This window comes from Neopsephotus bourkii, unplaced genomic scaffold (genome assembly GCF_033783945.1).
Source record: "Neopsephotus bourkii isolate Nb327-2 ecotype Australia unplaced genomic scaffold, CSIRO-AGI_Nbou_v1 NB_716, whole genome shotgun sequence".
Lineage (NCBI taxonomy): Eukaryota > Metazoa > Chordata > Aves > Psittaciformes > Psittacidae > Neopsephotus > Neopsephotus bourkii.
In genome coordinates, this window is record NW_026901215.1 from 1,234,260 (window position 1) to 1,256,913 (window position 22,654).

At 56.2% G+C, this 22,654-nt stretch overlaps 2 protein-coding genes across 6 annotated transcripts in view; one reads left to right on the forward strand and one right to left on the reverse strand.

Annotated features, from left to right (window-relative positions):
* CXXC5 (CXXC finger protein 5) overlaps positions 1-22,275 on the forward strand; it is a 30,867-nt gene extending 8,592 nt beyond the window's left edge. For all 4 annotated transcript variants that reach the window (XM_061354030.1, XM_061354028.1, XM_061354026.1 and 1 more), the window contains exons 2-3: positions 15,903-16,943; positions 21,182-22,275. In XM_061354030.1, coding sequence (XP_061210014.1) covers positions 16,158-16,943; positions 21,182-21,226 — 831 coding nt within the window. In that variant the 5' untranslated portion in view covers positions 15,903-16,157 and the 3' untranslated portion in view covers positions 21,227-22,275. The remainder of the gene's footprint in view (positions 1-15,902; positions 16,944-21,181) is intronic.
* Positions 1,945-8,102, reverse strand: LOC133212505 (uncharacterized). 2 transcript variants are annotated; one of them, XM_061354025.1, is made up of 2 exons: positions 5,873-8,102; positions 1,945-4,585 (listed from the first exon to the last, which is right to left on the reverse strand). In XM_061354025.1, the coding sequence occupies exon 1, from the start codon at positions 7,698-7,700 to the stop codon at positions 6,798-6,800; it is 903 nt and encodes a 300-aa protein (XP_061210009.1). In that variant the 5' UTR covers positions 7,701-8,102; the 3' UTR covers positions 1,945-4,585; positions 5,873-6,797. The 2 variants fall into 2 exon arrangements, with proteins under 2 accessions (XP_061210009.1, XP_061210008.1); XM_061354024.1 differs by lacking the exon at positions 1,945-4,585 and adding an exon at positions 4,758-5,276.
* Positions 22,276-22,654: the final 379 nt, after the last annotated feature.

The following is a 22,654-nucleotide window of genomic DNA, read 5'->3' on the forward strand; positions in this document are numbered from 1 at the left end:
AAGCTGGAGCAGCTGTCCCTGGGGACGATGGGCAGTGGTGACCGTGGGCCTCTCCCCATGGTCCCTGGGTGCTCTGGGGGGTGAACGGAGCCAGCCCTGCTTTGGGCACCTCCCGGTGGGGTTGACCCTTTCATTGTGGCTGAGCCTAAAAAGGGGTCAAACACTGTTCTGGGGAGCTGAGCACCGATTCGGGGGTCAACCATCATTTTGAGAGGCTTGAGCAGCAGCAAGGGGGGATGAGCACTGCTTTGGGGGTCAACCGTTGTTTTAGGGTTCTGAGGAGCAGTTTTGGGGTTCAGCACCATTTTAGGGTGCTGAACACTCGCTTAGTGGTCAAGCAGCATTTTGGAGCGTTGAACGCAGTGTTGGGGGGCTGAGCACCGTGTCGATGGGCTGAGCACCAGCTCGGGGTCAGGCATCATTTTAGAGGGCTGAATACCAGTTTAGGCTCTGAGTGTTGGCTTGGGGATCAAGCAGCATTTTGGGGGTGTGAGCACCAGCTTGGGGGGGTCAAGCACAGTTTGGAGGGGGTTGGATCCTTCCTGGGAGTGCTGGGGATGTGCTGCTGCCTCACACGCTGTCCTGGGGTCAGAGTGGTTCCTGCTCTCTCTTTGCTCCCTGTCCTCCTTCCATGCGCACTCCTACTGGGATGGCCAAGGGAAGAGGAGGAGCAGGAAAAGCTGGAAAAGCTGGCTCTGGGTCCCTTTGCTGCCACCAGCTGTGTGTGGATACACCCCAGCCCTTACCTGCCTCAGTTTCCTACGTGCAGTGGTCTGCCTGTTCTCCCCATGGGCTGTCATGGCAGGGCAGGCAGGATGGGAAGGAGTGCCTCATCACTAGGCCCTGCAGCAGCATGGCTGGTACCCTGGGTGGTGCTGGGTACCAAGAGCATCCCTCTGAGTATTCCCCTGGGAATCTGGGGGCAGTGGGATGTGCTGGCAAGCCCTCACCCTGCCAGCTCCACAGAGGAGCCTGAGCTTGTTTCCATCACTGGTTGGGAACTGAATCCACCAGGACCTTTCCTTGGAGCAGAGGTGTGCCCTGAGCTGGTACCCAGGCTGCTGTGTGTGGGTGCAGGGAGCACCATCCCCTTCCAGCTTTGCTGTTGCCATCGGAGGGTCTGCAGGTCCAGGGCATCAGCAGGAGGAGTTGAAGAGGAGCCCAAGGTGTCTCCCAGCTCCCAGACTGGGAGCATCTGCACCACCTCTGTGGTGCTGAGCAAGATGTGATGTGGTCACCCTGGGAGCTGGGTGGGATGTGATGGTGGTAGAAGGTCCCCATGTAGAAGAGGGAGGAGTGATGCCATCTGGTCTCACTGGGTCCCATCTTGCAGAACAAAATCCTTCTCTTCCCCCTCTGGCTGGCTTTGCCCTGGGATGCTGCTGCAGATCCCTGCACTCATCCCAGACTTGCCCAGGGACCCCATCCCAGAGCTCTGGGGTGGGGAGCAGCTCCTGGGTCCCTTGGGAGCGTGTCCCTCTGAGTGCCTGGCATCATTTATTGGGTGGAATGAAAAGCAAGCAAGGAGTAACTGGGAGGTACAGGGTTAGAGAAGGGCCCAGGGCTCCCCACAGAGCTTGATGGTGCAGGTGGGTGCTGGGGAGCTATTGCTGGAGTGCGGCCAGGCAGGGTGCAGTGTGGATACAGCAGAACCTCTTCTCTTTCTGTGCCCCTCTCAGCTCATACTGGGGTGGCCATGGTGTGGGGAGTAGCATGGAAAGATGAATCTGTGTTCCTTAGTTTCCCTCATTGTCCAGGGGTTTCCCTGCTGCCTCCTCTTGGTGGGGGGGTTCAGTTATCTGGCTCCTTGTCCTACCAGGAGAGAACATAGTGGCCTATGGCAGGGCAGCTGGTACCCTGGGTGATGCAGGATGCTGAGAGCATCCCTTTGAGTATTCTTCTGGGAGTCTGGCTGTAGGTAGAATTTGGTGCTCCAAAAAGGCACAACCCCTCTGTGCCCTCAAGGCTGAGACTGCCCCAAACTCATCTCATGGGTGAAAACATGTGGGGTGGGCGAGGAGGATGCTTGGTCACATCCTGCCCATCTCTCCTTCAGCTGCATCCCAGCAGCTTCCTTGCCCTGGAGGGACCCCCCATAGGGGCAGGCTTTGTGCTGGGGGGGGGGTGGGTGGGCTGCAGCATGTGGGAAATCACGTGGGGATGTGGGGCTTTACGGGAAGCGAGGGGAGAGCCGAGGGCGGGGGGACCTGGTAGTGATGCTCAGGATCGGGCCCCCACCCCAACCAGCTGCCCCATAGCAGCTTCCCGGCAGGCGTGGGGCAGCGGGAGGGGGGGACCCGGAGCTGTCATCCCTCTCCCGAGCAGATGGTCCCTTGGCAGCAAGCTGCCCCTTCCGCATCGATTCCCGCGCTGGCCGTTGAGCGATTGCTTTCCGGGGTTAATTAAAGTCTCCTCGCCGAGGGCTGCTGTGCGGCAGGGCCCTACCTGCCTGCAGCCCTCATGGACACGCGCCCCCCTCTAAAACAAGGGGGGAATGAGCCTGTGGCTGGAGCTGGGGTTTGCTTCCGAGCCAAACCTTGCCCTTAATATCCATTGCGTGCTGGAGTATCGCTGCCGCCGGCTGCTCGTCTCTCCAGGGCATCCAGAGCAAGGTCAGGCGCCGAGCCTGGCTGCATCCCGCTCCCCAGGCAGGCTGGGATGCTGCAGGAGATGCTGCCCACTGCCCTTCCTGCTCTGAGCACTGGGGTGTTTGGAAGTGGCCCCTGCTCCCATTGGGTTTGGGCTGTGACTGCCCCCATCTCTATTTGCAGCGATGGTGGAGAGCGGCACCGGTTTGTGGCAGGCGGGCGGCCGCTGTGGAGCAGCGTGCTTTGTGGAGCAGTGTGGTTTGTGGAGCAGGTCACCAGCCCTCTGATTGTTGGGAGTTGCTGCTTCTTGCATATCTAAATGTGCCCTTTCAGCGGGCTCTCTCGGTCGAAACTGCCATCTTCTCCCTCATTGTCAACCTCGAGGTTACGCATCGTTTGCTGACTCACAGCCTCCTGCTCTAATTACTCGGCTCCGCTCCCTCCCTGGAGCTCCCAGCCAGCCCCAGCCCATTGCTTTCAGGGGGCTGGGGTATCTGTGCAAACCCCCTCCTTGCATTCGTGAGCATTGTTCTGCATCTCTGAGCCCAGCCGTTATCGCTTGGGTTGCTTGGCCCCAGCACCCCCTCTTTGGACTGGTTTTGGGGTGCAGTTTGGGGGGTTGGTGAGTGCAGTGCTGACCCATCATGATGCTGGGGGGGTTCAGGGCCTCACTGGGCATCCTCCTGGCACCACCCTACTGAGGGATGCGTGCTCCCTGGGTGCAGAGCGAGCGGGGGCCAGGTCTACCCCATTGGCTGTGCCGAGCCACTAAACCTGTTGGCTGAGCCCCTTTGATCCCGTCGGATATGGTGAGCTGGCCTAAGCTTTCACCAGACCCAGGCTGATTTAAAGCATCACAATTACTGATGGGCCTGAGCTGGTCTCTCTCCTCGTTCTGCTCCCAGGACCTGTCCATCCAGGAGCAAAGCTGAAGGGAAAGCACTGACTGCCCTTTATTACTCCTTAAACATCCCCACACCCTGGGCTCACCATCGCAATGTGCAGTGGAAAGAGCCTGCTCTCTGTTCCGGCATCTTGCTTCTTTGGAGGCTTGCACCTTCCAAGGAGAGGGGACCCAAACCCACCCATCCCAGCAAGGCAGATGGGAACAAGTTGGCTTTAATTAGCTTCATTTTCATTCCCCTCTCTGTGTTCAGGCTGCAATATTGGGGAGGAAACAGCATCCCTGCAAATCCGTCTTGCTAAAGGGAGGTGAAACCAAGCCGGGTAATCCGGTGGTAAGGACAGCGCTCCGAGCTGGGTAATGCTGTTGCGCTCGCTTTGGAAGAGGAGATATTTTATTTATTTATATACCAAGAGAGAAAAAACCCCATAATATGTGTTTGCACAGGCTTCTGTCTGTCACAACCACGCATCTTATCTCTTCAAGCCATATTTTGGCCTTTTTTTTTCCCCCCAAGAAAGTGAATTTTAAGCACCGGGAGACAGTGATGGTTTCTTTGGAGCTGTTACGATCTGCCATGTACAATAAATCTGTCTTAGTTTGTGGATTATTGGCCCAATAGACCGTAACAGCTCTGTCAGCCCCTCCTGGCGTGCTGTGTCCAGCAAGCTGAGCCTCCGGTGGGTTTTCCCTTTTTTTGTGTGGAATGATTATATTTTAGCAGAAATTTCCTCGGGATTTTTCCATGGATGCCCAGCACAGATAGGGAGATCACAGGAGCTCAGTTGCATGCCCCATTTTTTTGTCTTTCTTGCTTTATTTGAATATATATTCCCCTCTGAAAACACCTGAAGGCACAAACCTGCATGGTGAAGTTCATGCTGGAGGCCAAGTCCCTCTAATGCGATGGACCAGGCGGAGCTGTCCTGGTTGGAGTGTGGCTGCCTTGGCACTGTGGGTCACACTTGTTGGGGATGGGGTTTTGCTGCTTTCCAGCAGGATTTTCCCTTGATGGCCACACTCCTGATGGACATCATTTTCTGTGCTTGATCCAAGCCTGGAGAAATGAGGTTTCTCCAGGGTGTGGTGGCCCCTGTGGATATGGAGCAGGCTGGAGAAAGCAGCACATGGAGGAGGATGTCCATTGAGAGCAGGCAGTGTGGATATCAACCCTCTGGGTTGGTGCCCTGTGCTCTGGAGGCCCCATTCCTACCATCTCTGGTGCTTCCCAGTGCTGCAGCTGGAGGACCCACCCACCTAACCCTTGGGTTTCAGGAGTGCCTGGGGTCAAACCCTTTGGCATGGGTGAAGGAAGATGGTTCTCTTGCAGGGGGTCACCAAATGAGCAGGCAGGTCCCTGGGAGGAAGCTGGGGTCTCTGAACCCACCCTGGGCTGGCTGGAGAAGGGATGCACCACAGTGTGGCAGGCACCACCTGTGAAAACCACATCCATCTTGTTCCTTGCCATCCCGCCTTGTTCATCAGCTCATGGGGAGATGAGGAAAGGAAGAAGCATTGATGTCTGATGCTAGTTTCAGTTGTAGACCCTCAGGGCCTGGAGCCAAGAAGGTCCAGATGATGCTTACACCCTGTAATCAAGGCCCCTCATCTGAGGGTTCCCCCATCCTGACTCACGTTGTGGCTGGTGCTGGTGGTGGTGTTCCCTTCCTCTTTCTCAGGGCCCCAGCTCTGCTTTCCAACTGTCTTGTGGTTGATCCTCTGAGGTCTGCCAGCGCATCTCCTTTGTGCTTTCTTGGTAAGGCACAGTGCTGGTAGTCAAATTCCTGTGGAATCAGAATGGTTTGGGTTAGAAGAGACCTTCAGAGATCATCCAGACCAACCCCCCCTGCCATGGGGGGCATGGCCCCATCCAACCTGGCCTTGAGCACTGCCAGGGATGGTTCAGCCATAGCTTCTCTGGGCACCCTGCCTCAGCACCCTCATTGTAAAACATTTCTTCCTGATGTCCAACCTAACCCTGCCCTCTGTCAGTTTGAAACCATTGCTCCTTGTCCTGTCACGACAGGCCTTGGTGAAGTCTCTCTCCATCTTTCTTATTTGCCACCTTCATCTGTAGAAAAGCCACAGTGAGGTCTCCTGGCTGTGTGCGAGGCACCCAGTGAAAACCTACACATCCCCAGAGCAGGACTTCTTGTCCCAGCAGTTCTCTGGGAGCCATTTTCCTCATGACTCTTCCCATCAGGTTGCCCAGGACTGCTGTTCTTCCATGCTACAGGGAAGGAGGACACCCTTCCTCTTGGGCTGATTCTTGAAGAAGCACCAAGAACCAAGAGAGCTGCAAGACATCCTCTCCAAAGGAGATCTTGGCTTGGGTAGGTGCATTGCCCGTGCTCCTGTGGTGTCAGGCAGGTTTGCCTACCTGAGAGCACAGTGTGCAGTCAGTGCAGATCCTGGTTGAAAGCAGAACTTCAACCTTACAACGTCAGTTGGTCTCCATCAAAGCTGACGTTGTGGCTGTCAGGATGGAGCACCCCTGAGGTGCCCAGCGCTGGGGTCACTGGTCCCCAAGATATGCAGAGCCTCCCTGTGGCTCAGCCCTCATGGAGCACAGGAGAGGAGGAGGAGCTGGTTGCTCCTCTGCCTTCAGGAGGAGGAGCATCATCTCCTTCGTCTTTACCCTGGGACGCTCCTTCTCACCCATCACACTGGGTGCTGAACCAACATGGTTTCCTTGACTACTGTTGCCCTTGACTATGTGGACACCTAGATCTGGGTCTAGTGCTGCGGTGTCAAAGAGAGCCAAATGGGAGGAGAAGGGCAGTGATGGGGTTGCAGGAGACCCCAGGATCGGTGAAACCAATGTCTGAGGTGTTCCCCAGGGTGACACGAAATGATAGAGCATCTCAGGTCCTGGATGAAGGTGTTGGCAGCAAGTGTTCCTGTCCTTGGGTACCTGCTGCAGCCTCCCCTCCGCCCAGCACCATCCTCTTGCTCGACATCTTTCAGCCTGTTGGGTCCTGCTCAGCTCCTCTGTGCTGCACTGAGTTATCCTGGGCTCTCCAGTTCCATCTCCACTCCCTCCAGTTGGATCTAGCTTGGTGATGGGGTCACCCATGAGCTCCTGGTCGCACCGGAGAGCAGGAAGCTCCAGGGGTGCGCAGCAGTGAGCTTAGGCAAGCACTTGTGTGTGAGCCAGAGCGCGCCGGGGTTTGCTCTGTGTTAGTCTGGATCTGCAAGGAAAAAAGAGCCATTGCTCTTTCCCAGTTGCTGCATTTCCTGCGAGCAGCCCAGCTCCTCGCTTATCTGCAGACAGCCTCAGGGGTATTCCCTGGGAGTTTGGGAGTTTAATCAGGCATTGCTGGGGCATGTGAACTCTGCGTGGAGTCGCCGTTCCCATGGAGGGGAGCGCCTCTTGCAGATATTTGGCTTGGCGTGCCTGGGCTGGGGGCTGGGCTGGCTGGGAACGCAGCTCCTTTTCCTGGGGATGCCACTGGGAATGGCCAGGGGCAGGATGCTGGCACTGCCCACCGGCAGGGTGGCTTCCCATGGGCACCCCCAGCAGGGCTGGCTCTGCTTGGACACTTCCATCCCTCCAGCCCTGCCTCTACCATCTCCCTCTTCTTGCTCCAAACCCATGAGTTTTCCTTGTAGCATCCTAGGTGGGATCTGCTGGTCCCCACCAGCTGTCCTGACCTGGCTCCAGGGTGGCTCCAGCCCTCTCCTGACTCTGCTGCTCGTTGAATTTTGGGTGATTCTGAATGCAGCAGGGAAGCAGGCCCCGGGTGGTGATGCCCGATGCCAGGCTCCGCTTCGCCGGTGCGATCGAGGGCGTTTGTTGCTGGCTCTTTAGCAGGCAGCATTTCTTTTTTTGGGGGCTGGATATATTCCTGGCAAGTAAAATGACGGATGCTCTGTTTCGTTTCCAGTGGCAGCGTTTCATATTCCTTGCTCCAGGGCAGGAGCCGAGCGAACTCGATTCCGGAGCAGCTCTGGTACCTTGGCAGCTTAAAGGCCACGGGTTTTGCTTGAATGACAAGCCGTGGGGAAGGCTGGGGAGAGGTGGTTTTGTGTGCTGTGCCCTCCATCTCCTGCAGGAGCCAAAGCCTTGCTGAGTGGGGAGGCAGCTTCTTGTCTTGGTGCTTTGTAGGCAGACCGGGAAGGCGGCATGGAGAAAGATGGCAAGTCCTGGCTTGATGCTCCCCTGGTTCCACTGGGTACATGGGCAGAAGTGCAAAGTGCTGGGGCATGGCTGTGTGTCTTCTCCTTGGGAGCTCTTGGGTGTCTCATTCCCTGGCTCTGCTGACACCTCCCATTGCACCCAGCTTGGAGGGATGGGTCCCAGGAGCTGCCTGAGTTGCATCCCGCAGTGCTGGCAAGCCCCAGCCATCAGGAAGGCTGCCTGGGATGCACAGTGCTGGGGAGGAAGTGTGAAGGATGGGGTCCACATCCCCGGAGGGTCAGGGCAGGTTGGAGACCAGCTTTCATGAGCTTCCCCAGTCTTTTCTGGCCCATGGTGATGGACCTAAGGCACATGTGGGTCTGCAGGCAGGGCTTGGGATGGTTCTGGCCATGGGCAGGATTTGCCTATCCGTGTTGGAGCTCCCCTTTTGCTGCTGGAGATGACCCCAACTGCTGCCTGCACAGGAAGGTGCTGGAGGAGACAGCCGGGATCTCCAAGGGCTGTGGGGTGCCTCACTGCCCCTTCCCAAAACAGAGCTGGTCCTCCCCCTACCAAGCAGCCTTCCTCCCCTTTCTCTTCTTCCTCCTTCCCTCCTGCCGGCAAGGCCAAACAAAACGCGGGACTGACCAAAAATAACAACCGCCGGCGGATGCAGACAATGGATAAACCCCAGAGAGGGTGAGGGCGACCCGAATCCTCCCAGAGGAAGACAGGATTATTTGCCGTCCTCTCGGACATCTGTCAATCGCGGCCGTTCACTGGCCCTGGCGGCTTCCCAGTGTTCAAAGTGACTCCTTAAAGCAGTTGCCTTCAGGAATGGGTGTTTGTGAGGGGCTGGGAGGAGGGATTGCATCCCTCAATCCACCAGCACAGAAGCAGCAGGGACCCAGCCCTCTGGGGTGTTTCTGGTATGAGCAGCAGAGATGCCTCTTGCATGCCAATGTCTTCTTCAGCCCACAGAGTGAGCTGGGTGCTCACTGCACCCTTGCTTGCACAGCTCCTCCCTGATGTCCTGTGGGTCCATGGGGTAGAGGCACTGAGGTGGTAGCCACCTTTCAAGTAGGGGGTCTCATCACTAAGGACCAGGTGGTCCCCACCACCCATTAATGACCAAACTCATGCACTGAGCTGGACCTGGTGCCTGCTGCCGGTGCACTTCTTGCTCACTGCTGGTGATGGTGACCATGGTGCACCAGCCCTTCCCACCACTGGCTTTCCTGGGAGCAGCCCCTCAGCTTGTGCTCTGCCTGGTGGGATGTGGAAGGATGAGAACTGGAGAGGGCTGGAAGCACAACAGGACCTCTCCAGGCTGGGGTTGCTCTTGCATGTGGCACTGATGTATCTGAGCATCATTGGAAGTGGCACTAATGGATTTGGGCACCATTGGAGGTGGCACTAGTGGATCTAGGACACATTGAGGTGGCACTGATGGGTGTGGGGCTCTTTGCCATCAAATACTCGCATGTGGCTGTGCCTATAACTTCTTTTCTTACTTGTAATGAACTTCCTGTAGCTCAGTGCCTGCTGATCGGTCTTTCCTTGCCCTTGTTATCAGGCAGACCCTGAGTAATTTATGCTATAATCACCCCATCTGTTAACAGCAGTGATTCACACATCTCAGCTTGGCCTCCATGGGCTGTGTGTGGGTCTCTTGGGGGTGAAGCGTTGCCTGGGCACCCCACAGCCCCTCATGGTGGCTCCTGGAGCTCCTGCTGGGGTACCCATTGTTTCTGTCATCTGCTGTGGCTGCCCCTTGTCCACCAGGCCCCAACGCCCTTGGGTGGTTGAACATGGTCTCCTGCACATAACCACCTTGAAACCCCCTTGGGTACCTCTGTTGGTGGAGGGGACACTGGGCATTAACTGGACCAAAGAGCTGTGTCCCTGCAGGAGGGTCTGGCTGTGTTCTGCTGCGATGGGAGTGATGCTGCGTCTCCAAGGGGGTGGCGTGAGGTGAGGGGATGCGGGTGAGCGGCAGAGAGCCGTGCCACTGTGCGGGAGTGTCAGATGCTGCTTGGCTGCGAGCTGGGCTCGGGCGAGCGCAGATCTGTTCAATCCCATTTGGAATGGGGGGGGGAGGTGGGAGAAGCACGGCGGGGGGGCCCTTCCTGAGGCTCAATCTGGTAGGTTTTAGTTACAGCCGTGTTAGGATTTGGGCAGCGAATTGGTGCAGCTCTGGCATGGAGGGGATGGTTGCACTGCGGAGGTGATGCTGCCAAGCTTCCCTCATCCCACTGGATTGGGGAAGGGGATGCGGTGCAGGTGGGAGCAGCAGGACAGTCACTCGGCTCTCTGGGCAGCAGCTGGGTGAGGGAGGAGGGGAGGAGGTGCCTGGTGTTGTCCGCAGGGCACCCACAGCCCTGCAACGCTCGGGTGGACGCTTCAAATCGCGTTATCTCCATAACCGCCCGGCTCTGGCCGCTCCGAGTGGCAGCCGAGATAAGTGGATTTCCAGGGAGCGCCTGGTCGTCTGACATTTAAGACTCCTTAATCCATAACCACCACCCTGCGGAGGCAGGACACAGCCCACGTTTTACAGTCGGGAAGCATGGGGTGGCCCCAGGCACAGTGGGATGCATGCAGGATGCCGCGGGGTGAGGTCCAAGGATGTGCCTGGAGGTGATGGTGTCCATGGTGTCCATCCTTGTCCTCTCTGCAGTGGAAGTCCAGGGCATGTTGGTGATAGGCTCTGCCTTGATGGGTGCATTTAGCTGAGCTGGGTGTCCAGTGGTGGGTTGGGAAGCCTGCAGAAGCCATGGGGTTACATGGGGAAAGGCACAACTAACAGGGATAAAATGTGCCTTTGGTGGAGCCCTGGTGTAGGAATCTGACCTGCAGGACGGCGTCACGGTCTCACTGCATCCCTGAGGATGTGCCTGGGAGGACATGTCTCTGGCCCATGCTGGCCAGGTTGTGTGTGCATCCAGAGCTGCCGTGGGGAGGCACCACCAGAGCAGAGTGGCTGTCTGCAAGGCTGAGACGGGTGAAAGCCACTCTGTGCGCCATGATGAGCCGCCATCTGCTTCCAGGGCTAACTCCAGATGCTGGATTTAATCTTCCATAGCCTTTTTAATTCAGGAGTTGGCTTCTTAACGTCCCTCAGTGTCACCTCGGTAGCAGAGATGAGCGGAGCGGCTGCCACAACTGGCCCTTCCAAGGATGCTGGGAGCATGGGAGATGAACTGTCTCCATATGAGCTGCCCATCTGGTGACCTGTCCCAGACCTGTCATAGCTCTGGCTCTTTAACGTGCAAGCACTCAGGGTGAGGCTCCAGCATTTACAACACTGCCCAAAGCTCCCCCAGGCCTGGGGGTCCTCTCTTGATGTCTGGAGAAGATGCAGTAGGTGATGGTAACTTCCATGGCCCACCCACAGTCGATCTTCTGGCTGGGCCAGTTTTGGGGAGGATGAATCTGAAGAGCAGAGCCTGGGGGCTTTCGGGGCTGACAGAGGTGATGGCTTGCAAACAATGTCCTTGTCTTTGCCTCCGGGTGCCTGTGCCTGGTTATCACGCACCACGTTCTCCCAGAATGGGTGTCCTGAAAGGTATTTGGCCCTGGGAGATGGAAGCTTGATTTCGCTCTTGGTTCACCTTGTTTCCCCACACTGGGGGAAGCAGCAGTGCAGAGGTGAGGGTGTCATGGGTGTCTGCCCTGCCAGCAGTCCCCATGGCTGCCTCTCGCCTGGCTGAGTCCCTGGCAGCTCAAAAACTTCCTTATGCTTCCTTGTGTGGTTGGAGAGAGCCCTTGGTCTGGTGCCTGCTGCCTGGCTGGGGGAGGAGGCTGTGGTGAGACATCTTCCATTTAACCTGTGTCACTGTGGAGGGAGCAGCGGGTTTGTGCTGTGGGAATCAGGCACCTTGGAGCTGAAGTGGGTGTTGTGGTGCTGCAGCTGGAGCTGCTTTGGACCTTGTTCTGGTGCTGCTTGTTCTCCCAAGCCTCTGAGCTGGGTTTCATCTGGACCTTCTGACCCATGACGGTGCTGCAGGGTGGTGGTCCTGTTCTACCTGCTGGCTTTTCTCATCTCAAGGTGTGCTTCACACACCAGGATGCTCAAAGGTGTCTTGGAACATCGCGTTCATCTGTCCCACCCCATATGCCCCTGCAGTCCTGGCTATCCTGAGCTCCTGTCCATGCTGGTTGAGGTCCATGGTCATGAGGAGCATGGGGCCCACCTGTGGCCCCTCTCTTGTACCTCCATCCACAGCCTCCCTCACCCTACACCCCTCCTGGGTTGCCTTGGAGAGGGGCAAGTGCTGGTGGTGAGTGCCCTCCTTAGGGCTGCCTGTGTCTGTCTGTCCTGTGTCCCTCCGTGTGTCCATCAGCGCGGCTCTGCTGGGAGCGGGGGGCTGCGCCAGGCCGGCGGCCGCGTGGCGAGGGGGAGGAAGTGGGGACAAAAACCCGGCAGAGGGGACAATGACCGCCTTTCTGGAGGCTGAAAAGACGCCGGGGTCCCTTCCGTCCTCGTCCTCTGTCTGCTCCGGGCGGACAAAGCCACGGCCCCCCGCGCCCACCCAGCGCCCAGGGATTAGGAGAAAGCCCAATTTGTGTGTCCTGCCTTTGTCTCCGGAGCCTGGGAGCAGCTCGGCGTCGGCTCTGCCGGTTCCTTCTCCACGGCTGACCGCCCGGCGGCTCTTCCAGGAGGAGCCTGGTTCACTGGAAATTAAAGGAAAGCAGAAGTTCTTTCTTGGAGGCGAGAGTTTCTGCACCAGCGGGAGCCGGTGGCGTTCCAGCGATGCAGTGAAATAACACAGGGAAGCGGGCTGGGAACTGCAGCTTGACGTTTTTTGTATGAGAAGCAAAGCTTCTGTCCTGCTCCCCTCTGACAGGGAACGGCGTCCGCAGTCAGTGGACTCTCAGTCCATCATTCCGGGAGCTGGACCACCAGAGGTCCTTTTGCAACCTATATTATTGTGTATTTTGGAGTTGTTAGAACTATTCCAACGTGGTCCCATGGGATGTGTGCGGGATGCCGGCAGCTCTGGGGTAGATGGAGCAGGGATGTGGAGTGCTGCTGGGCTAAGCCGTGGGGGAAGCCTACGAGGGGAGGGACACTCCCTTTGTCCACTCAGACCATGGGAAAGAGCTGCTGCTGAGCACCCTGGGGTGTCGGGGAGCAGCTTTTTGGGGTTTCCTATAGAAATTGGTCTTGGTGGGAGCAGGGAGCATGGAGCAGGGACACCCAAGTGATGGTGGTGTCTGGGTGTTGTAGCTCACCGGTCAGTTGAGCCCCCTGGAGAATCTGTACCTGGCAGGGGGATTGCAGGGGGGGCAGAGCAAGGTTCTGTGAAGGCAGGGAGAGCTGGGAACCCCTGGGTGTGCACTGGGGCCTCCCGACCTTGGTGGTGTCCCCTTGAACCCTGGCATCCCTCCAGGCTGCTTAAGCTGCCCGGTGCAAAGACCCGGGTGAGGGAGCCCATCACGTGCCCCTTAATGCTGCTGCCGGGGCTAAGCACCTTCTGACAGGGACCCAGATGACGCTGCCCGGCGCCTTCCCCAGGGGATGGGGGCCGGAAAAGGGGTAGAAATGGACAGGGCAGGGGGGGCCCTTGCAGTCTTTACTCGGGTCAATCATAAAGAAGGGATTAAGATCATTAATTCCTCCCCCCCGCTGCAATTAGCAACCTGGCTGGGCAGAGGCTGGCAAGGAGGTGCTGAGATGTCTGCAGGGCTGGGTTGGGGGCACAGCACCACCAGGCACCACACAGCAAGCAGGTCCTGGGGTTCTTGGAGGGGACATAGCATAGGGACAGACCCAGGCAGGATAGTGGCCCCGTGGGCATGGAGGGCAGTGCTGAGTGGTTGCTGATGGTGGGAGCAGTTGCTGATGGTGGGATTGTACAGCAGCACTGCTCGATACGCTCGTCAGCATCCCCCTGTCCCACTGGGGATGGGAGAGGACATGGCAGTGTCCCCCTTGTCCCTGTGGGTGCTAGGGAGCTGCATGGGGTAGGCAGCAGCAGTGGATGCTCAGGGGGATCATTCTCCACGCTCTGTTGCCATCAGCCCCAGTTGGAGGAGGCTGTGAGTGGCAGGGCTCAGAGCTGGGGCACCAGTTGATGTGGCTGGGTGGGAGCAGCAGGGAAGGGCTGGCTGATATCCCAGAGCAGAGGAGGATGGGAACGGATGGAGATGGCCACCACAGTGTGCTCCAGTCAGTGTTCTCCCCGCTTCCCTCTCCTCTTTGGCACCCAGCCCCTGCTGTCCTGTGGGCACCACCTGGGCTCATTCCCAGGGCAATGTGCGCTCCTGGAGACCCCCAGCTAAGGCCACAGCAGCACCACGGCTTGGTGGTTACAACGGCCTGGTGAACCCCAGCCCAACCCGGTGCTGGGCCACACCACGGGGCGGAAGAGGCGCCAGGACGCAGGAAAAGCAGGCACGAGATAACGGTGACGGGCGGCTTTATCTCACATCCTCCCATCCGGTGCTTTTCCTGCCGCGCTCCCCGCTCCGGCCCCAGCGCCCGTTGCTCTCAGTGTTAAGGTGTGACTCGTCCAGGGATGGGTCCCCCACCTCCCTGGCAGCACCCATTGAAGATGCACCCCAGCCTCACCAGCAGCCAGCATCCCCATGGGGTGTGATGCTCAGGGAAGGGCAGCCTGTCCCTCCTGCCATGTGGCCTGGCGAGCTCCAGGCTGGAACGCAAGCCCTGCATCGATCCACACTGCATCTTAAATCCTGCAGCAGCTGAAGCAAGCGGTTCTGAGCGTGAGGACGGGGGGATTTCTCTGCAGGCGAGCTGGCTTTGGCAGTGGGCTGAGACAGGCTGTCTTCTGCCAGCACCAGGGCTGTTGACATGGGGACCTTACCCCATCAGTGTTCTAACAGTGTCTGTGTGGAATCGTTAGGGCTACTCTGCTGTAGTGGGGTTGCTGGGGATGTGGCTCAGCTGTGACTGAGGGGACACGAAGGGTGATGGATGAGCAGCATGCAGGGGGTGTGGGGATGCCCCTCGCTCTGCTGCATCACCCTTGGGGCAGGAGCAAGCGTGCTGGCCAAACATGGTCCCATCACCTGAGAGGAGGCTGCCAGGATAGCCTGGATGGAGGGATGGGGTAGGTGAGGGGCCTCCTCCCGGAGCTGCCCTCCCCCAGTTGCTGCTGGGGTGGGGACGAGGGTTCCTGCTCCACTAAGCCCTGCAGCTTTTCTCCTCTAAAGCCTGATTACTCCGGCGGTGCCTGTGCGTGCGTGCAGGCGTGCTCGGGAGGGAGGAGGACGGGCAGGAATTTCACAACAACAAGTGTTTGCAGCCACACTGGGCCCAGCTGCCCCGGAGCCGCCCCAGGGACGGCACCAAGGTGGGGTCTCACCATCACCACTGAGCCCCTGTGTCCACCAGAACAGCCTGTGGTTGGGAGAGCAGGCAAGGGCATGGCAGGAGGTCAGCACTGGGGTTTGGAGTTGGATGCTGTGGCTCCCTATGGGGTTTGGAGGTGCCCATAGAGTTTGGAGGTGAACAGTACAGGGGCTTGGAGGTGGATGCTGCAGCTCCCGATGTCACTCGGTGGTGGACACTGTTGCTCTTGGTGGGCCTTGGAATTGAATGCTGTGGCTCCCTGTGGGGTTTGAAGGTGGATGGTGCAGCTCCTTGTGGGGCTTGAAAGTGGATGCTGCAGCTTCCTATGGGGTTTCAAAGGGGACACTGCAACTCCCCATGGCACTTGGAGGTGGATGCTGCAGCTCCCCATGTGTCTTCCTTCCTCTGCCCAGTGCTGGTGTGCAGTGCTGGCCTGGTGACAAGTGTCCAGGAGAAGGAGGAGGCAGAGGAGGAAGGAGATGGTTGCAGCCTGGCCTGAGCTGGGTGATGTGGGAGCTGAGATGCAGCCCTGCAACCTGCTGCATCCATGGCACCCAGGATGTGGGGACACTGGTGGCTGCATTCAGAGGACCAGTTTCCCCTTGCATGAGCTCTGGCTGGCGGCTCGGGGGCATCCCCATCCATTGTGGGGCCCGCTGGAGCAGAGCAGGAGACCAGCCCCGTGACTTCCCTGGGGCTGCGGTTCCTGGGGGAGGAAAACCAGGGCACAGAGAGCCTTTAAGCACCAGCGTGCCATTGCTACCAGGCCAGGACTTCCCCTGTGACCCCCCACTTCTGTCTGCACGGCGACCCTTTCACAGCACAGCCCAACGGATCTCCACCGAGGTCCGTTCCCTGGAGTTCCTTTGTTCCCAGCGCTGAGACTTCCATGGCAGGGGGAGGAAGAGCTGCTTTGAAAAGCCTGTTGGCTCTCGCCAGCACTAACTCTCTTTTCTTTTCTCCTTCCAGAGCCGCGTGTTGTGCTCCAGAGCCGCAGAGTATGTCTTTGCTCTGAGGTCGGACTGAAGCCCTCAGCAGCGGCGCCGGAGGAGACGCCCCGTTGATGAGCGTTCCCATCTGAGCTTTCCCCGGTGGCCGGCACGCTGCTGCTACCACCAAGGCTTTGGGGATCTTTGGCTTTGGGGGTGGGTTTGGGGGTTTGGTTTCATTTGGGGGTTGTTTTGTTCGGGGGGGGTTTGGTTTTGCTGTTGTGCTCTGGGCACCATGTCAAATTCGGGCTCCCATCAAGACACTGGGAACAAGGCAGAGACGGAAAAAAACACCCAAGATGACTCTCAACCCCCCGTCAGCTCTGAGAGGAGGAACAGAAGTGGGATAATAAGTGAACCTTTGAACAAAAGTCTTAAGAAGTCCCGTCCACTCTCCCACTATTCTACCTTTGGTAGCAGCAGCTCGATAAGCGAACATTCAGAGAAGGGCAACCCCTTAGCTAATGGCAACGAAGCGACTGTGGATAAAAGTCATTCTACCTCAAAGCACAAAAACATCTCTAGTATGCTGAGCAAACTCGACCGGGTGTCGGAGCTCTCCGCAGAAGGACAGACCGCCCTACAACAGTTTGCTCAGTCAACAGAAATGCTCAAAAGAGTGGTACAGGAGCATCTTCCTCTCGCAAGCGACCACGGGACTGGGATCTCTGACATGGAGGCAGTCTCAGCTGCAGAGACAATGAACGGCCCCTCCGATTTTCCTTACCTGGGGGCTTTTCCCATCAACCCAGGCCTTTTCATCATGACCCCTGCCGGCGTGTTTCTGGCAGAGAGCGCGCTCCATATGGCTGGCTTGGCAGAGTATCCCATGCAGAATGAGTTGGCATCTGCCATCAATTCGGGGAAAAAGAAACGGAAAAGATGCGGCATGTGCCCGCCCTGCCGAAGACGGATAAACTGCGAGCAGTGCAGCAGTTGTAGGAATCGCAAAACTGGCCACCAGATTTGCAAATTCCGAAAGTGTGAAGAACTCAAAAAGAAGCCTTCTGCAGCACTGGAGGTAACCGGCCCCTCTCAGGCACCCTAACCCCTCCTCGGGCTGCGCTCCTGGGTTCGGATCTGGCCCTAGATAATAAAGCGCCTGGTACTTCTTACTTTTTTATTTCCCCCCCCCATTTTCCATTACCAGTTCTCCCCCCACCGTGAGATGTGTGCTCTGCCCAGTGCCCCCAGCCCTGCCCTCTCTCACGTACTGGGGTTGGTTGGCTTGGGAGGAGGGCTGGGGCTCTCCCTGGGGTGTGCTGCATTTCACTCTCCCTGTTGCAGGCATGGGCAGGAGGTGGCTTTTTTTTGGGTAATGGGTGATGGTGGAGCCCATGGCGGTGGTGCAGCCCCTGAGCTCTCTGTGGGCTCTGAGCAGCAGCATGGCAGCCCTCGGGTTTGGGTGGTAGAAGCTGGGCAACATCTCCCATGCTGTGGCCATGCCGAGTCTCTCGCATCCCTCTCTGAGGCTGTAAGGATGAGTCCGTAAGGCACCATATGGATTTCCACTGGTAGCTGAGCTGTGGTCTTGCTTCTGCATCTGACTGAGCTGGGAGCATCCATGCTAAGCACAGGGGTGCTGGGATCCCTGGTGTGAGGCTTTGGGATGGTACCTGGGCTGTCACTGCCCACCATAGTCCACACATGGGTGCTGTTCTTGGTCTCAGAGGATAGCCATTGGGTTGGGATGCCAGCTGCTGTTGGGTTTGAGGTGCCACCTTCCCAAACCTACCACAGAGGTGCCATATTCATGTGAGAGCATAAGAAAAGTCCAGTGACATTGTTGAAGCTCAGCTGGGGCTGTGGCAGGGGTGATGGCTGGCATGTGGGTACGCTGCTGTAGCAAAGCCTGCCTCCTTCTGCACTCTTACGGGTGCTCTGGACCAGCACTTGTCTGCCAGGTCCCCCACATGTTGTGCTGAACCTGGGTTCGGTTTTTCCAGGAACTGATCCCACTGTGTCCTGTTGACAGGAACCCAGAAGTCACCCAGACTGATTGCACACCCTGACATGAGGGCACTGCCCATCCTCTGCTTGTCCCAAAGAGGCAGCCCACCATTTGCTCAGCTACGTTCTACATTTTTCAATTAGCATCAGCTCTGAATGAATAGTGAAGGGCAGAAAAAAATCCTTGTCTGGGTGGTGGGGATGAGGAGAGGGGGACTGTGTCTTTCAAAAACCGCTGTATTGCTAAATTATATTCTTGTTCTAATTTGCTGAGTCAGTGGTCTGGAAAAAGGGAGAAAGGCAAAAAAAAAGAGTTCATCTCTTCCAAAGATCCTTAAAGCGGGTCAATAGACTTGGAGCTGCTGCGGCTGGAGGAGTTGCTCCCTGCTCCTGGTGCTGAGCTGGGTCTGGGGATGATGGATATCACTGGGAGCCCATAGAATGGTCACCCCCGTTATGGGTTTCCCCATCCCTCAGCTGGCTGAGCCACTGAAACAGAGCTCTTGATGGGACAGAGTTGGGTGCCACCAAAGATGGGTCCTGGGCATGACGATGGGTGTGCTGAGGATGAAAAGAGATGTTGTGCTGGTGGGGATGGACGCCTGAGCAGATGTGGGCATCACTCCAGGGCATCACTGTCCCCATTTCAGAGCATATCCTCCCTTCTCTTAGGATATCCACTTGTACCATGTGTTGATCTCGGTGGGATTGAACAAGATAGTGCGTGTATGTGGCAGGAACGTGGACACTTAGACCCCGGCTGATGTCCTAAGGTCACCTGGGTCAATGAGTATGTTGTTAAACCCCTCCTTATGTCAGCCAGCCTTGGTAATGCATTTTGTTGGGCCAACAGCTGGCAGCTGCCTTGTGGTGGGGATCCATCTGGAGGGTAGCAGTGGCCAGGACATCGTGCTGCTTCCAAGGTGCCATCACACCATAGTGCTTGATACTGGGACAGGAGGGGACATTCAGTGGCTCTTTATATGGGGCTAAAAAATTGTTAGGGCTTTCCTAGGAATCCTGGGATTTCCTAGAAATTCCTAGGATGATGCTTTTCTAGCATCACCCATGTCTGGGGGAGCAGTGTCATTGCCAAGAAGAGCCACCAGTGGTGGCTCCAGTCTGCCAGCCTAGTGTGTCCAGAGGAGCATCCTAGGGGAGCCCAGGCAGGAGCGGAGCTGTGATTAAACATTGATCTAACACCAAGCAGTAAAAACCACATAGAATTAAACCTTTATGGCAGCATAAAAGAAATGGGCTAAATCCCTCTGCCACCATTAGGCTTTATCAGCACATCTACAGAGCCCGAATAACCGGTCTCTCCTGGTGCCCCAGTGTGGTGCGGGCTGCCCGAGGCTTTGAGACTGGCAAGGCAGGTTGGATGCTCGGAGCAGGCAGCAGCACGTCCCTGCACCGACCAGGCTCCTCCAGCCCTGGCCAGGTCACCCTGGGATTGTGTTTAGAGCTGTAGGTCACACGAAGGCCATGAATAGTCAGGATTTGACTCGAGACAGCTGTCCTCTGTCTGGAGAAGCCTTGGTAAAGTGCATTGGTGCCCGGCTAGTGCTGGTGTGAGGATCACTGCCACCCTCACTTCAGTCTCGCAGAGACTTTTCACCAAGGCCTTGTGGCAGGACAAGGGGCAATGGTTTTAAACTGGAAGAGGGCAGGGTTAGGTTGGAGATACGGAAGAAATGTACAATGAGGGTGGTGAGACACTGAATAGGTCATCTGGAGAAGCTGTGGCTGCTCCATCATTGGAAGGGTTCAAGGTCAGGTTGGATGGGGCTTTGAAGAACCTGTTCTAATGAAAGATGACCTGCACATGTGAGGGGAATTGGACTGGACTGGCTGTGAAGGTCCCTTCCAACCTTCTGTGCTTCCCTCTTGGAAATTCCAACTGGTGATCTATGCTGAGCATCCACATTAGAGCTGGTTGTCCATCTTCCTTTATTAATGAATGGGCAGAGGTGTTGAAATGACCTGTATCAGACATTTCTGGACCCTTGTTTCTCTCTCTTTGGATGATGTATCTGGGTAGGTCACACCTGCTGGAGAGTCCACCGTGCTCTGCCCTGTTTGTGCACCCAGTGCCTTGGGTGAGATCCAGCATGGCTGGCTGTGTGCCCTGCCACAGCCTGTGCATCACTGGCCAGAGGCACTAGTGTCTTCCCTAGATGCCTGATTACATGTTGCAGAGGCTTTTGGGGAAATGGTGTTGCCCCCAGCTCAGTTTGCCCAGAGAACCAGGCATGGGCCAGAAGCAGGATCATGATCCATCCTGCTGGGCACCACCAGCTCTTGCCCATTCTCACCCTTCACCATCTTCCTCTTGCACAAACCCCATGCGTGGGTCATAATGCCCACGGAAGTGAGCACGTTTGGGTCCCTTCTGCAGGGGTTGGGGGAGGCCCTGCCCTGGTTCCTCATTGAGGCTTGGTGGGTATCTTGATCTAAGAGAAGGACCTGATGAAAGCCAGCTGGTTTGTTTCCCATTGGTGTCCATTGCTTGTCTGGAGATGCAGGAGCTGAAGGGCCCTCTGAGGCGCATCCTCTATGAGATGATGTGGCCCTATCTGCTGGCTAGCATTGTGTGGTCTTGCTTGGGGGCTGTTGGCATTGAGAGACATTGTGGTCCTTGCATATTCCCCCTGTGGTCTCATGAATGATGCACGGGTTTCCCATCCCATCCAGCTGGGAAACATCCCAGGTTCTCGTTTCAGAGGACTGCAGAGCCATTGGGGCTGTTGCCCCACACCACCTTTCCTGGAGGGGTGTTCAAAGAGGTTCATCTGTTGTTGGTCACTTTGTTGTGTGTGGGATTGAGCCTGGTGGGACTCATCCCTCTTCCCCATGAGATGCTGAGGGGTCCTGTTGTTGGTCGGGGCTGCTCTGTTGGGGAGAGGTTGTTCACTGTGGAAGGGGGATGGTGTCCCATGTGTCCTTGCACCTAGGTCTTGTGTCCGTAAGCCCGACCAGCTCACCCCCTGCCTCATTTTCCCTCCAGATGCCCTCCTATACCCATATATTGGCTGGGTTCCTGTCTGCTGGGTGTCCCTCCATCCATGGCAGGGAAGATGGGGGCTGTGCCAGGCCATGCCAGGTCATTGTGGCCTGGGAGTGTTGGGATGTGGCCATATCTGTGGGATGACGAGCCCAGGCTGAGTCCATCCCGAAGCCGATGGCTGGGATGCCGCGATGGGGACGGAGGGGTGGAGGGAGGTGATGCCACACGGCTGTGCCGGACCCGACCTAACACCTTGTCCCTTCTTCTTCTATCCCCCCCTCCCTGTTTCTCTTCCTTTCCAGAAGGTGATGCTTCCTACAGGAGCCGCGTTCAGATGGTTCCAGTAGGAACGGGAATCCCAAAGCTCTGTCATCCAAGTGCAATGTCACTGCTTGCTTGTGTTGTCTCAGGCAAGGGATTTTTGGCTGAAATGAATGGATGCACCTGTGTCTCTTTAGAACCAAAAATATTTTCTCGCAAATCTCATTCCTGTTTTTATAATTTTATTTTCCTTTTTTTTTCTTTTTTTTCTCTTTTTTCTCTTTTTTTTTTTTTTGGCGTTTGTTTTAACATCTCCGAGTCCAAGTCCGACATTTAACGGCTTTTCAAATAAAAAATAAAGAAAAGGAAAAAAAAAAATAATAATATACAACCACAATGGATCTGTAAAGTACCAAGACTTAATAGACAGAGTATGGACAATCAGTTTCTTTCTGTGTTTTTGGTGTTGATGTTGTTTATGTGTGAAAGATGCAGTACTTGTGTAGGGAATGTAAATTTACAGTAACCTTTGAAAACCTAGTTACTAATAAGCACTACTGTAATTTAGCACAGTTGTTTAATTGCACCCTCATTTATACTTTTTCTTTGATTCTTTCCCATCATACAATAGAGTGGGTAGTTTCTAGAATGCCTCAACTTCATGTTTATAAATGAGAATATGTTTAAAGCGATGTAGTATCCCCTTTTCCTAGCCATTCACCGATGGAAGTTTAACCGGGTATCAAAGGTGGAAGGAAACAATTGCTACACAACTGGGGGTGGTCGAGACAGGAAAAAACAAAAAGGATTAAAAAAAAAAGGCAAAAAGAAAGGCAAAAAAAAAGGTCATTGTTAGTTTATTACTCTAGAGAGAGGAATACTGCGGCCAGAACCCTCCTAATGCAATGGTTTGCTCCTAGAAGTAATTTCTGTCAACTTACTGAAGTTCAAAATCAAACTCCAATCCCGATCGCAGGACCTGTGCTGAAGCAGTTACGACAAGTGACATTTCTCTTCTGTTCCCATCCCCGTCTCTCCAGCTCGCTCTCCATCATCCAATTGAAATGCTGTTTGTAATGTTTTAGCGATCCAGGCTGGTTTTGTGAATAAAATGAATGCATGTTTTGTGTCATGATTTCCAGCTCTGTTATTTCGCTCCCACCCCTCTCTCCAGCCACCCAGGTCCCCCCAGTGGTGGTTGGTTCCCGCCTGGCTTTGCCTGCCCGTGTGTCCCGGTGGGACGGTGATGGTCTGATGAGCCGAGCTGGAGTCACCCCACTGCTAAATCCACACGGTTAATCCCAGAAGTGGATGGGCTAAGCCAGTCCCAGCTCATCCCAGGGATATTTCCTGGTTTGACCTCCCTGGAGTTCTACCGGGTAGCGCAAGGCCATGGTTTTGGTAACACAATATCATTGATGTGCCGTGGAGAATCGCGGGTTCAGGCTCCTTTGGATGGGACAAGTCCAAATCGAACTTCCAAAGGTGAGCAAGCTCAGGAGGCTGAGCTCTGG

Bases quoted from the DNA above. Each gene is read 5' to 3' on its own strand.
- LOC133212505 (XM_061354025.1), bottom strand. From the start codon at position 7,700: ATGCCCCAGCACTTTGCACTTCTGCCCATGTACCCAGTGGAACCAGGG.